The 14059-nt window shown below is 42.2% G+C and overlaps 1 protein-coding gene across 4 annotated transcripts in view; it reads left to right on the top strand.

Annotated features, from left to right (window-relative positions):
- Nucleotides 1-1622: 1622 nt before the first annotated feature.
- LOC140729516 (tumor necrosis factor receptor superfamily member 16-like) overlaps nucleotides 1623-14059 on the top strand; it is a 34170-nt gene continuing 21733 nt past the window's right edge. For 2 of the 4 annotated variants that reach the window (XM_073049357.1, XM_073049329.1), the window contains exons 1-3: nucleotides 1623-1774; nucleotides 2718-2979; nucleotides 4015-4096. In XM_073049357.1, the coding sequence (XP_072905458.1) occupies nucleotides 2959-2979; nucleotides 4015-4096 (103 nt within the window). In that variant the 5' untranslated portion in view covers nucleotides 1623-1774; nucleotides 2718-2958. Of the gene's footprint in view, nucleotides 1779-2717; nucleotides 2980-4014; nucleotides 4097-14059 lie in introns of all 4 variants that reach the window. The other 2 variants (XM_073049340.1, XM_073049349.1) reach the window with 2 other exon arrangements.

Raw genomic sequence — 14059 nt, 5'->3', positions numbered from 1 at the left:
GCACTAGCTGATAAAATTAAATTCTGCACAATGTCAGTCTTGTGTTTGTGCTGCACAATTTACAACTGAGTTAGGAGTGAATTAGCTAACCTAGGATCTCACTTCTGATCTCTATCCTGTGTCAACAGAGCACTAGCAGGCAATTTAGCCCATTGTCTGTGTCACCATTCAACTACATCAGGGGTGATCTGAACTCCAACTATATGTAAGCCTCATTGCTCCTGATACCCTGGTACCATTGCCTGACATTCCTCTAGTCTTGAAGAACATAGCCTTTCGAAGGATGGAGATCAAGATTTCTGTTCCTTTTAAGAACATGCTCTCTTGTGCTGGTTCCTGCATGAGATGATCTTGTCTTTTCTGCAGCCTCCTCTTGGAACATTAGGCCAAACTGAGTGAGGAGAAGATTGTTGTGTATAGCCTAACCAACTGCTTGATCTTACACCGGAGTATCTAACCCACCTGAGACTATTGTGTAAGCACCGTGGTTACAGGGATTTAAGGATTTCAAGAAGATCATAATACCATAAGATTTAGGAGCAGAATTAGGCTATTCAGCCCACCGAGTCTGCTCCATCATAACTGATTTAGTATCCCTCTCAATGCCATTCTCCTGCCTTCTTCCCATTATCTTTGACACCCTGACTAATTAAGAACCTATCAACCTCCACTTTAAATCCACCCTCCTTCAGAAACTATCGCATGCTTGCCAAATCCCATTCTTGCTTGTGATATCTGGCACTTTGAAGCTAATTGAATACCAGTGGAACTTTGCCTTCAGAAAGTAACATTTCTGGACAGAAGTAGTAAAAAGAATTGATAAGATGAACATAAGGTAGGAAGCATATAAACCCTCCTATCCATGAGAAAGGGGGCATATTCTGGTTTGTTAAATTTTGCTTAGCTCAGTCAGAATCTTTGTCATGGAGTTAAAGGGTGCAAACTTGAGGCTCACCCCACAGTCATAAGCACATCATCCAGTGTAATGTCACTGTGTGTGAGCTGCATGGTTGATTGTGTCTTGCACTCTTAACTGGGTACAAAGGATCACATAGCATTGTACAGAGATACACAATGCTGCAGGAACTCAGCAGCTCTGGCAGCGTCTCTGGAGGCGAATAAACAGTTGACTGTTTATTCCAGCATTTTGTGTGTTACTCTGGATTTCCAGCATCTGCAGAATCTTTTGTGTTTTAAGTCTTGAGATGTTGCAGTAGTTTGCTAACTGACAAACTGAATTTACACCTCCATCGACAATATCAAGTACACAACATTCATCTTCATCGATATGTGTGGGATATCGGCAAACATAAATCGACTTATTTTATATAATAGTAACCACCACGTTAGTATAAAAATAATTTGCTGTCAAATTATATGAGAGCTTCTCTTTAAAAATCAGTACTTATTCTCTTTGTGGTTTTCCTTTGGTAAAACAATCCAGCAAATCAGTTCAATTTGATGTTTAATAGTTAGACAACTTAAAATCGCAAGCTTGTGTGGTGTAGCTTTAAGAGACCACGCTCGGGAACGGGATTATTATCTCCCGGGGAGTTATAATTCTGCAGCTCCCAGCCAATCATCATGAAAGTATGTTCCCCCTACCTCTTCCCCTCCTACATCAGTACCACGTGGGGTGGTGGTTTAACTCCCTCCCTTTTTTGTTGAAGATATTGAAAAGTGACGAAGTGATTGAGTCATTGAAAGACGAGAACGAGAGAGGGGTAAAAAGAGACGGAAATCATAAGAGAGTGGGGCTGAAAACAGTACACACGTGAGTAAGAGAAGCTTATTCACTCTAAGGTTTCGGGCTTGTCCAGTTTGTGATTTAAGATCTGTCTGCTCTGGAGTGGGGGGAGGGGGTTATTAAGGTTTGCCTTGTGCCTGATGTACTGCGGACCAAAGTTTTGCCTGGTGTGAGACTGGAGGTTTCTGTTGGGAGGGGATACTGGCTCTCCAGTGCAGTTTCATCTTTCCTTGTGCGCTTTTAGAGTTTACCCAGTGCGCGTGTAATGTTTCCCTTGTGTGAGATTGAATGTTTGTCTAATTTTGGGTGAATTAGTTTGCCGTGTGTTGTAGAGTTTGTTCGTGTAGGGACAGTTTGCCTGGCCAGCGGCATGATGTTTTCCAGTGCGGAGTTAATTTATCCGGGGTATAATATCCGTGGGGCGAGGTGGTTCTTTTTTTCGTCTTGTAACTATAACGTTTGCCCGATAAGGGGGTTAGTTTATCTGATGCGGGGATTTCTGTTGGTCTGGTTTGGCATTTAGGACATGCCAAGTGCCGTGATTAATCTGTGCCTAGTGTGGACTTTATGGTCTCCCAGTGCGAGGTTTGGTGTTTGCCTGGCTGGCATTTATGGCCTGTCTGGTGGCGGTTTGAAGATCTTTTCAGTGCGAGGTTTGGAGTTTCCTTTGTGGTATCTTCCATCTATCTGGAGTGAGTTCTAGTCACTGTTGGGCTAGGTAGATAACTGTCTTGAGGAATATCGATTACAAGCATATGTGTAGTTTAAATTGGCGTCAGGGTGGGTGGAAGGGCTTGTTCCTGCTTTATGTATTGTGTGCACTCTCATTTGCCACCGTGTGAAGTTGCCATTCTGCTAAACTGGCTCCAGGTGAAGGAGCACAATTGTCTGATACCAGGACAAAAAGAGATTACCATGTTACCTAAGTTCATAAAACTCTTCATGATTTCCTGTTGCTTCTGCCTTCCAGTTCTTCATTGTTTTTGCAACACTTGGGTTATGTCCTGGACTCTCTCCTCAGAGTAGTACAACTCTGACGTCAGTACCGCCAAGCACCTCAATCCAACCACAGCTAGAGGACATCCTAAACTAAACCAGGCCTGAAATCAAGCGCCAGCTAACCAAGTCTGCATACTGAGCTGAACCAATCAGCGCAGAGCACCGGAACATGAATTTAATTGAGTCAGAGCTGGAGGCTGATCTGGGACAGAATGCAACCCCTTTTTTCCCTGGTAAGTGGAGCACTCTGGTCAGCAGAGGCCACCTGTCTTGTTATAATATTTCTTATAAGATTTCAAAGTAAGTACATCCAAAAATAATTTTAAAAAAACTACATGTGTGGTGTCTTTTACCAACTCGAGTTGCAGATGCTTTGGGTCAATAAAGTATGGTCTTTGTGGAGTCAGTTTGGCAGTCAATTGCTTGTCCAGCAAAATTCCACCGTAAGCATGAAGATAACCACTGGCTGGGCCACATTTCAGAGAGTGAATTGTAGAAAACTGATCACGGGGCTGTAGAGTACAAAGAACTGAGTCCTCTTCCTGGGGTCTTTCACTAGATACCCTCCAGCATATTGGACAAATTTGAATGAATGCTGGAACTGAGCTTGAGTTCCAATCCAGCAAGATCCCAAATGTTCCTGGTTTTGTTGGTAGCAATAATGGCTTTCAATTCATTCTCTCTATAACTTGTTCTCCTGAGAAAGTGATGAACTTTTTGATCCACTTCTCAAGACATTTTGATACAGCTGAGTTTTGGGTCTGTTACTTTGGAGACCAATAACCAGTTGAGCTCATTCATGTGGAACTAGTTTGAATTCTCAGAGTTCTGTGAATGGAATATTTGTCTAAGTACTGCAGATAGTTTGGGTACATTCGAACCGTTGGTTGCTATTCTCTGCTGATGACTCATTCCCTGTGTGCAGGTCTGTGTTTTAGGGTCAGGCTCTTCTGTGACAATGTCTCAGGTGGCATTGACAGGTCACATTTAGGAAGGGTAAAAGGAGGGTTTGTGAGAATGTAACTCAACAAATGTTAACTGTGTCAGTGGACAAATTTAACAGTTAATGGGAAGTAGGAAGGGATTTTGAAAAGTCCTTCAGGTCGTGACCCTTTGTGAATTGCTTGAGCTTGTGTGAAATCTGCGATTCATTTTGCACTGGTTATTTATAAAGCTCTAATCATTCCAATTTGACTTTGGGTGATCCTGTTAAATCCTGCAGAGTAGGAGTGTAATATTCTTAACACTACAATGGCTTTATTTTATAGATGGACCATAGAAAGCATAATGTCTGGATGCATTACAGCCTTAGTATGACAACAGCTCTGCCCAAGTCCACAAGAAATTGCAGTGAGTTATGAATGCAGTCTGGTCCATTACACAAATTGACCTCCACTGACTCTGTCTACTTCCTGCTGCCTTATAAAAGCCACTAATGTAATCAGTGACCCCTCACACCCAGCCGTTCTCTCTTCTGTCTGGCAGAAGATGTAAAATCTGAGAGCACAGATCATCAGACTCAAGAATAGCTTCTATCACACTCTTGTCAGACTACTGAATGGACCCTCATGACAAAGATGAATTATTGATCTCCCATTTGATCTCATTATGAGCCTTGGACTTTATTTGTCTACCTGCACTGCAACACTATATTCTGTACTGATTTCTTTTTACTACCTCACTGTTATGATCTGTCTGCAAGGCACACTAAAGCTTTTCACTGTATTTTGCTTTATGTACAAGTAATAAACCAATGCCAAGTCTCTAACCCCACAGATCTTCTACATGACCTATTATTAATTAAGTTAACTTTCATATCAGACATGGCTCTGCTAGAGCATAAGTTACCTGAGTTACTAGGCATTGAGTTCAAGACCTACTCCAAATCTGTTTCTCCACTGCGGTGCTGAAGGAGTGGTGGACAGTTGGAGGTGGTGGCCAGGGATTAGGTTTTAAACCAAGGTCCCTCCTGCTCTAGCAGTAGGATGTAAGAAGCAAGGGAGTTATCCTTGGTATCCTGCCCAATAGCTGCTGTGCAAACAGTTCCACGGAAATAGATTATCTTGTTATTTTTTGCTTTACTATGATGTCCAAACTTCAAAATTACTTTGGCTAAAACTTGCTTTCAGATGTCATGAACATATTATAAAATGAAAGTTGCTTGATACCATGACATAGCAGTCCTCTTGTAGAGTCCAAACAGCCAATTCGACAGCATGTATCATGGAGTCCTTGTACAGTGCTACTTCGTACTCAACACCCACATCTGACTCTAGAGCAGAGGCCCCTGAACACGATTAAAGATGGGAGTCTCCCATCTCAAGTATTTTATCATTGAAGCCAATTAGAGCTCAGCCTAATTCTTTGATGTGCAAACTTAGGTCGAAGTATGACTTCTATTGCAGGTTGAATCGTGCCATGTTAGCATTCATTTCACAAGGACTAGAATATAAAAATAAGGATGGAATGTTGAGGCTCTATAAGACGTTGGTCTGACCATATTTGGAATATTATGAGCAGATAGGGGGCCGAAACTAAGAAAAGTTGGAGAGGGTCTATTGGATGTCACGAGAATCTTTCCAAGAATGAAAGGATTACTGTACGAGGAATGTTTGATGGCTCTGGGCCTGTTCTTGCTGGAGTTTGCAAGAATTTGGGGGGGGGGGAAGGGGGATATCTTTGACACCAATCAAATATTGAAAGGCCTAGATAATATGGATGTGGAGAAGATAGTTCCGATAGTGGGGTAGTCTAGGACCAGGGGCATAGAATAGAGGAACATCCGTTTAGAACAGAGATGAGGAATCTCTGTAACCAGAGGGTACTGAATGTGTAGAATTCATTGCCACAGACGGATGTGGAGGCAAAGTCATTGGATATATTTAAAGCAGAGCTAATTCTTGATTAGTCGGGGTGTTAAAGGTTACAGGGAGAAGGCAGGAGAATGTGGTTGAGATGGATAATAAATCAGCCATAGTGAAATGGCAGAGCAGAGTCAATAGGCTGAATAGCCTAATTCTGCTCTTCGGTCTTATGAGATCTCAGTGTATGACTAAATCTGAAGGTTCAGCCCCTATTCTAGAGGTTTAGTGCCATGGTTAGGCTGACAGTTCAGTGCAAAGTTGAAGGAAGGCAGCACTTTTGGAGATGTTAATTTTTCAGAGGAGGCATTAAAACTGTGGTGTGAAAGATTGCATGCAACTGCTCAATAAAAGGTAGCAATGACTTCCCTAAAACTAGATCAACATCAGTAGAACAGATTAGGTAGCCATTTATGTCAGGTTGTGGAATCTTACTGTTTGCAATTCAGTTGCTACCTTTCCTCAGCAGTAACCACACATTCAGATACTGTATGGGTGCCCTAAGGTTGTGTTGAGTGATACGGTATTTTTTCTATATGAAACCAATTACTTGTGAAAACCTTAAGTTAGACCAACTCTGGGGAAAGAAGCATTTTAAATGCAATGAACTGGATTAAGGAACATTGTGAAATTGGTTTCTTTAGTTCTGTGAAATAAGCTCTGTGTGAGGTGCTAAGAGTCTTTAAGATGATGGCTGTCTGCTGAATTGCAAATAATTTGTGCTCTATCAGGGGCCACTTGTTGAGGAATGGTGCTATTTTGGTTAAAAGGGCAGATTACTAATCTTCAAAATTCTGACTAGTAATACAGGGGCATGAGTTCAAATCTCTCAATGGCAATTGGAGAACTGAAGAATCAGAGGACCATGCAGGAAAGTGGAGGGCAAAATCATATTTGTCATGATCTTATTGAATGGAGAGGTTTGAGAGGCTTTTGTAGTTTATTCTTGGTATGATTTATGATATGATTGTTAAATTCTTGTCACTTTGTTCTATGAAAATCAGTTAATCATCCAGTTTGCCTTGTTCCTCATCACGGTGGGAGGGTGGGGCAGTGGACTGTCGAAGTTGCTAGAAAAGACCTTCTGGTCAACTTTCTTCCATAGTGCAGCTGAGGAAGTGTAGTACCTTTTGGACAACAAGGTGACAGAGCTCTTGGAGCAGTCAGGAGAAATTGCAAAGACGTTTGCACACAAAACAGTCAGGAACACCTGTCCAACAAATCAAAGCGTATGTGGCTAGGCATTACTGACTATGCAAGGAAAAACAGGGTCAACTGTACTAGTGATGCCTACTTCCCTGCTGTTCTAACAACTTTTATGCATGCTTCGAGGCATGCAGCACAACCTCCCCGTCTCCCCCCACCCCACCTTGGTGAGTAGCCATTCTCTGTAACAGTAGCAGAGAGTTGACCCCTGTAAGTCAGTTGGGCCAGACAACATCCTAGGCCAAGTACTCGGGGTTTGTGCACACCAGCTCACTGATGTCTTCATGGACATCTTCTTCACACTTCACTCATTCAGTTTCCTGTCCCCACATTGCTTCAAATCAGCCACCATCATCCCTGTACCAAAGAACTCTACATCTTCAGAGCTAAACGACCTCTGTGCTGGCAATGACGCCAATCATTATGAGGTGCTTTGAACATATCAAAGACTCCATTCCTGCCACATTGGACACTCGCTGATACGTTTACCAACAGAACCACTCTATGACAGATGCCATAATATCTGTTGTGCACTTGACTCTGACATGCCTAGAAAGCAAGGACACTGATGTCAGAATGCTGTTCTGGATTTCAGCATTCAATACTATTGTTCCACAGACCTTGTGAATAAGCTCCTACTCCTCGGTCTAAATACTCCACTGTGTAACTGGGTGTTGGACTTCCTGACCAACAGATTTCAGGTACTCAGTGCACAACTGCTCCTCCCTGCTCATCGTCCTCAATACGGGTGCCCTCACCCCAGGTATGTGTTACTGAGCCCATTGCGGTACACTCTGCTCACACGAGTGCACGGCCAGACCCTTGAGTAATCACCTTGTTAAGTTTCCCAGTGACGTGGTGGTTGGGCTCATCACCAATAATGATGAGATGGTTGATACAGAGGAGGTGGAAGAACTTCAGGCCTGGTGCCAAGCAAGTAACCTCTTCCTCAGTGTTAACAAGACAAACAAGATGGTTATCGATTTCAGGGGAACTTACACAAGCCACTTTATATTGATTGGCACAGCAGTGGAAACTCGGAACATTTTCAAACTCCCGGGAGAGCACATCTCACACAATCTCTCACGGCCCCAGAACACATCCCACACAATCGGGAAAGCTCATCAAATGCCTCTACTTTCTGAGGAAGCTGAAGAGAGCTGGACTATGCTATGCATCTGTTGGAGGACACGAGCATAGATGCACAGAGTGTATCGTAACCTGCTGTATCACTGCATGGTACAAAAACTGCACTGCAATGGATAGGAAGTCTCTACAACGGGTGGTCAAAACTGCCCAACATGTCACCAGCATCAGCCTACCTACCATTATGTAGAAAGGTGCCAGAAAAGGGCCAGTAACATCATGAAGGATCCCACTCGCCCTGTTTGTGGATTGTTTGTCCCACTCGCATCAGGAAGGAAGCTAAAAACAGTTATTTTCCCCAAGCAAAGTGGCTGATTAACACCTCCACCCAATTAATCCACCCCTCCACAATCCCCCCCACACCACCACTTCATCATGTCCTGTCAAAATAACCTTGTGTATAGACACTCCTATGCCTAGCATCACTTTATGTACGTACAATCAATGTATATAACCTATCTTGTGTATTTATACAAGTATTCGTGTCTATCTGTCTTATTGTGGTTTTTCTGTGCTGCAGTGGATCTGGGGTAACAATTGTTTTGTTCTCCTTTATCCTTGAATACTGGCAATGGCAGTAAACAATACCAGATCAGCATCACCTGCAAGTTTCCCTCCAAGCTGTGCTCCATGTTGGCTTCAAGTTCATCTTTATTAACTTTATTGTCAAAATTGTTGAAGTCCCAACCCAAAGTCATTGTTGGAGCACTTTCACTGTGATTGTCACAGTTTAACAAGCAACTTCACTGTTGCTTCTCGGGCAAATTGAGGATGGTAATTAAAAGCTATCAAAAGCATCCACACCCTATGTATAAACAAAAAAAGAAATCCAGTTTTTAAATTCCCACTTCAGTACAAATGTATATGAACAAACTACATCATGTTCCTGTTCCAATTTGGATTGCAACCCCTGTTTGTGTGTTCTGCATTTTTCCGATGAATTTGCTGGATACAGAACATGTGCAGTCTTTGCCTGACCTTTCGGCTCTTTCCCATCCCCCTACGAGCCCGAGGGCGCAGACACCAGCGGTTGCAATTTCATTGATGTCCTGCCTGTGTTCAGCTAACTAAAATCAGATTGCTATGTCAAACCTTGGAGTATTTTTTTGCTTGGCTTGGCTCAGTACCATATCAGATGGAACAGTTGCCTATTAGACAAGCCTGAATTAAAAAGCAGTTTTAACCCCTGACATGCTGAGAATAGAAATGGGTGTCACTTTTCCTCGGTGACACACCTGAAGCCATCTTTAGACCCAGAACTTCAATGGCAACAAGTTATTATGCTTTGTATTTTGAAGCAGAGAGCCAGTAAAGAGTTACATCAGTTTCTGTATAAACAATTGGAACTCCCCTCCTGGTGAGATAATTAATCCCAGGACATGGCTTTTAATAAAAAGGGCCTGCGTTTAATGTCCATTCGCAGTTGCCCTTGAGGAAGTTATGGTGGGCCTTTCTCTTGAACAATTGATTTTCTGCAGTTGTGCATATTGTTTAAACCAGTCAAGTCTTCTCGGCTGTATGTGAAGGTGTTGAAGCAGGTAAGCAGAATTCTGCAGGTCATTCGAAAATCCTTTACCTATAATTCCAGCACTACTCGCTATTCTTTAGCAGTTAGGTTTCTCTATAGCCAGAAAACTTGAGTGGCCGTGTTAGTGATATGATAATTATTAGATGCACAAAATCGGAATCAGATTTAATATCACCAACATAGGTTGTGAAATTTGTTTACTTAGTGGCAGCAGTACAATGCAATGCATGTTAATACAGTCGGCCCTCCTTATCCGCGGGGGATTGGTTCCGGGACCTCCCCCCGCGGATACCAAAAAACGCGGATGCTCAAGTCCCTTATATAAAATGGCATAGTATTTGCATATAACCTACGCACTTCCTCCAGTATATTTTAAATCCTCTCTAGATTACTTAAAATACCTAATACAATGGAAATGCTATGTAAATAGTTGTTATACTGTATTGTTTAGGGAATAATGACAAGAAAAAAAGTCTGTACATGTTCAGTACAGACACAACCATCGTAGCTCTTTTGGAAACACTGATGTTGCCTTGGCATCAGCCGATCTCAATTCTCCCATGATCTTTAAGTTCTTGAGGCTGTAGTGCTTTACATAGCTAGCCAGACATCCCTTACTAGCCTTAAACTTCTTCCTCTTGCTCACAACACAAGTAGCAAACGAACGAAACGTTAGGCGAACAATGCTCAACTTCTGGGATTTCCCGATCCGCGGTTGGTTGAATCTGTGCATGCGGAACCCGCAGATAAGGAGGGCCGATTGTATAGAGGAAAAAAATTAATTACAGTAAATATATAAATTTAGTTACAGTCAGCCCTCCTTATCCGTGAGTTCCTCATGCGCGAATTCAACCAACCGCAAATCAAGAAAACCTGGAAGTGCTCTTTCAGCACTTGTTGTTCGAGCATGTGCAGACTTTTTTCTTGTCATTATTACCTAAACAATGCAGTATAACAACTATTTTACATAGCATTTATATTGTATTAGGTATTATAAATCTAGAGATGATTTAGAGTATACGGGAGGATGTGTGTGGGTTATCGTGGATCGGGGTCGAATAAAATCCTGAAGTTCTCTTACTAAGTAAGTCGGAACAGATACATCCGGTATTATTTATTGTCAGTTAGTCAAAAGTTTGTCTTAGTATATAGTATATATTTTACCTTTCTATGCATATAAAACACTTAAACGTTAAGCGCTGGGCGATCCAGTGACAGATCGCTCCCAAGCACACTGGTCCATCTGTGCTGGGTTGATATGGAGGATCAAAAACCCAAAGCCCAATAATTAAACCACTGTGTTGCTTAGTAATAATTGTAGCTTTCATCGGGGCAGGGCCTTTCTCACTTTATCCTTTAAAATTGTTCCCATCATTGACCGACTGTAGCCTAATGCTTTTCCAGTGACCAATGGCATTTCACCTCTTTCCAATCGCTTAATTATTTCCACTTTATTTTCAATCGTGATTATTTTCGTGAACAGAAACACTGCGGATTCAGAGCTCTGCCACCGGGTCCTAATGTCCACTGCATTGGGACAAGTTGAATAAGAGACTTGAGCATCCGTGTTTTTTGGTATCCGCGAGGGGTCCCGGAACCAATCCCTCGCGGATAAGGTTGTATATTAAAAATAGTGCAAAAACAGAAAAGAAAGTGAGGTAGTGTTCATGTGTTAAATGTCCATTTAGGAATTGTATGGCAGAGGGGAAGAAGCTGTTCCTGAATTGTTGAAACATACCGGTAATAACATAGAAAACCTACAGCACAATACAGGCCCTTTGGCCCACAAAGCTGTACTGAACATGTCCTTACCTTAGAAATTATCTAGGGTTACCTGTAGCCCTCTATTTTTCTAAGCTCCATGTACCTGTCCAGGAGTCTCTTAAAAGACCCTATCGTATCCGCCTCCACCACCGTTGCCGGCAGCCCAGTCTGTGCACTCACCACTCTCTACATTTAAAAAAAACCTTACCCCTGACATCTCCTCTGTACCTACTTCCAAGCACCTTAAAACTGTGTCCTCTCACGCTAGCCATTTCAGCCCTGGGGAAAAGCCTCTGACTATCCACACGATCAATGCCTCTCAGGCTTTGTACCTCCTTCTTGACAGTAACCAGGATTAGACACCTAAACATTAGATGTCACCTTTCTGAGGCACCATTCCTTGAAGATATCTTGTATACAAGGACGCTAGTGCCCATGATGGAACTGACTCACTTTACAACTTTCTGAAGCTTCCTATGGTCCTGTGCAGCATCACTAGACAGTGATGCAGCCTGTCAAACTGCTCTCCACAGTACATCCATAGAAGTTTGAGTGTTTTAGGTGACAAGCCAAATCTCCTCAAATAACACTTTAATATGTAAGCTGCCAACCCAGCTCCTGGGAGTAAGTTTGTTATCCACTTGAGTTTCTCAACCTTTTTGCCACTGTTTAAACAAAGTGGGTTAGAACCAGTCCAGGACTGAGCTTTAGAACTTTGTCCTTCTTAATTTCCCAGCCAATCTGAGCTTGCTTCTAATTAGTAGTTGGAATGTAGCCCTTTAATCACTCTTATTAATGCGCCAGCTGGTCTGGAACTATTCTCTGGATTTGGATTTGCAATTTTGATTAAGCAATTAAAAAACATATTTTTAGTTTGTAGCATTATTAGCATAACCAGCATTGAATTGCTATTGACCTTGAGAAGGTACAGGTGAATCACCAACTTGAATTGCAGCAGTGTTTCTGGTGAAGGTCTCCTACACTGCCATGGGGAATGGAGCTCCAGTATTTAGCAATGTACACTCAGTGGCCACTCTATTAGGTACTCAGGGATGCTCTTCTGCACAATACTGTTGGGATGCATGGTTATTTGGGTTACTGTCTCATTCTTGTCAGCTTGAATCAGTCTGGCCACTCTCTCCTCCTGTGACCTTTCTCATTGGCAAGGCATTTTCACCAAGAGAACTGCAGCTCACTGGAGTTTTTTTTTGCACCATTCTCTGTAAACTCTAGAGACTGCTGTGCATGAAAATCCCAGGAAATCAGCAGTTTCTAAGAAGCTCAGTTTATCCCATCTGGCACCAACAATCATTCCACAGTCAAAGTCACTTAGATCACATGTCTTCCCCATTATGTTTTCTGGTCTGAACAACTTGACCATATCTGCATGCGGTTGTGCATTGAGTTGCTGCCATGTGATTGGCTGATTAGATATTTGAATTAATAAAATGGCCACTGACTATTTCCAGGTCGTGTTAAGTTGATAAACGTCTTGGAAGAACTCTGCAGATGCTGTTGATCTCTGCTGCCCTTGTTCTTGGTAGTAGAGGTCATGGGTTTGGGATTTTTCAGTTGGACTGAGTAAGTGCAGTGCAACCACAGTGCACCAACGTTTGAGACACAGAATGAATATCTAAAATAGTGATGGGGTGTCAGCCAATCGGTTGTTTTCTGGATACTATTGAGCTATGACTATTGTTGGACTCATCCAAACAATTGAAGCATATTTCATCATCCTTCTGACTTGTGCCTTGTAGATTCTTGGAAGTATTTAAAGTATCTGGAGTTGGATTGTTCATTATTTGCCTCCTATTTGGAACTTGTCATTATCTGGCCCTTTGTGGTGCAAATGTTACTTGTCACTGACTAACAGCTCTCTGAATTTTTTTCTTGGGGTTGAGGTAATCAACTTGCAACCATCAATAACCACCTTTTATTTGTGCAAGATATTGGAATGCTCGACCTTGATGCTCATTGACTTTAGATCTAACAAGGTTGACTTGACCAGGGTCAACTGTCAATGGCAGTCACCCTCTCCTTGCCTCTGAAACTATGCTGTTGAGACTCAGACTGTCTTCCATTTGGCTAGGTCAACATGTGTCTGAACTTGAATAGTGTGCCTCTGCATTTTCTTCACCTTCTCATTATAGTATACAATGGATTATCAAATGATTTGTGTTTTTTTTTCTCTATTGCTTTACAAGTTTATTCCAAACAATGAAAACTTCTGTGAAATAGCACTTACTGGTCATGACATTTTTTTAGCTTTTAAATGTTTGGATCTTTGAGGAAGAAGAACTGTGGAGACATAGCAGGGAAGATCAACCTTGGTTGAATTGAACAGCAGGGCAAGCTTGGTGGGGTGAGGGGTGGCAATCAGATCCAGTGGCTTATTCCTACTTGTGTTCTTACCTGTCATTCATTTCAGTTTCCCATTTGTTCTACTTCCACGGTATAACTGGAAATAGCATTCTGGATCCCCCGACCCATTATCATTTTTATAGCCCTCTGAGATAGACAGACATACTTTATTGATCCCGAGGGAAATTGGGTTTCGTTACAGCCACACCAACCAAGTATAGTGAAGAAATATAGCAATATAAAACCATAAATAATTAAATAATAAGTTAATCATGCCCAGTGGAAATAAGTCCAGGACCAGCCTATTGGTTCAGGGTGTCTGACACTCCTAGGGAGGAGTTGTAATGTTTGATGGCCATAGGTAGGAATGACTTCCTATGATGCTTAGTGTTAAATCTCGGTGGAATGAGTCTCTGGCTGAATGTACTGCTGTGCCTAACCAGTACA

Source organism: Hemitrygon akajei, chromosome 1, assembly GCF_048418815.1.
Source record: "Hemitrygon akajei chromosome 1, sHemAka1.3, whole genome shotgun sequence".
Lineage (NCBI taxonomy): Eukaryota > Metazoa > Chordata > Chondrichthyes > Myliobatiformes > Dasyatidae > Hemitrygon > Hemitrygon akajei.
This window is presented reverse-complemented; position numbering and strand designations above follow the sequence as displayed.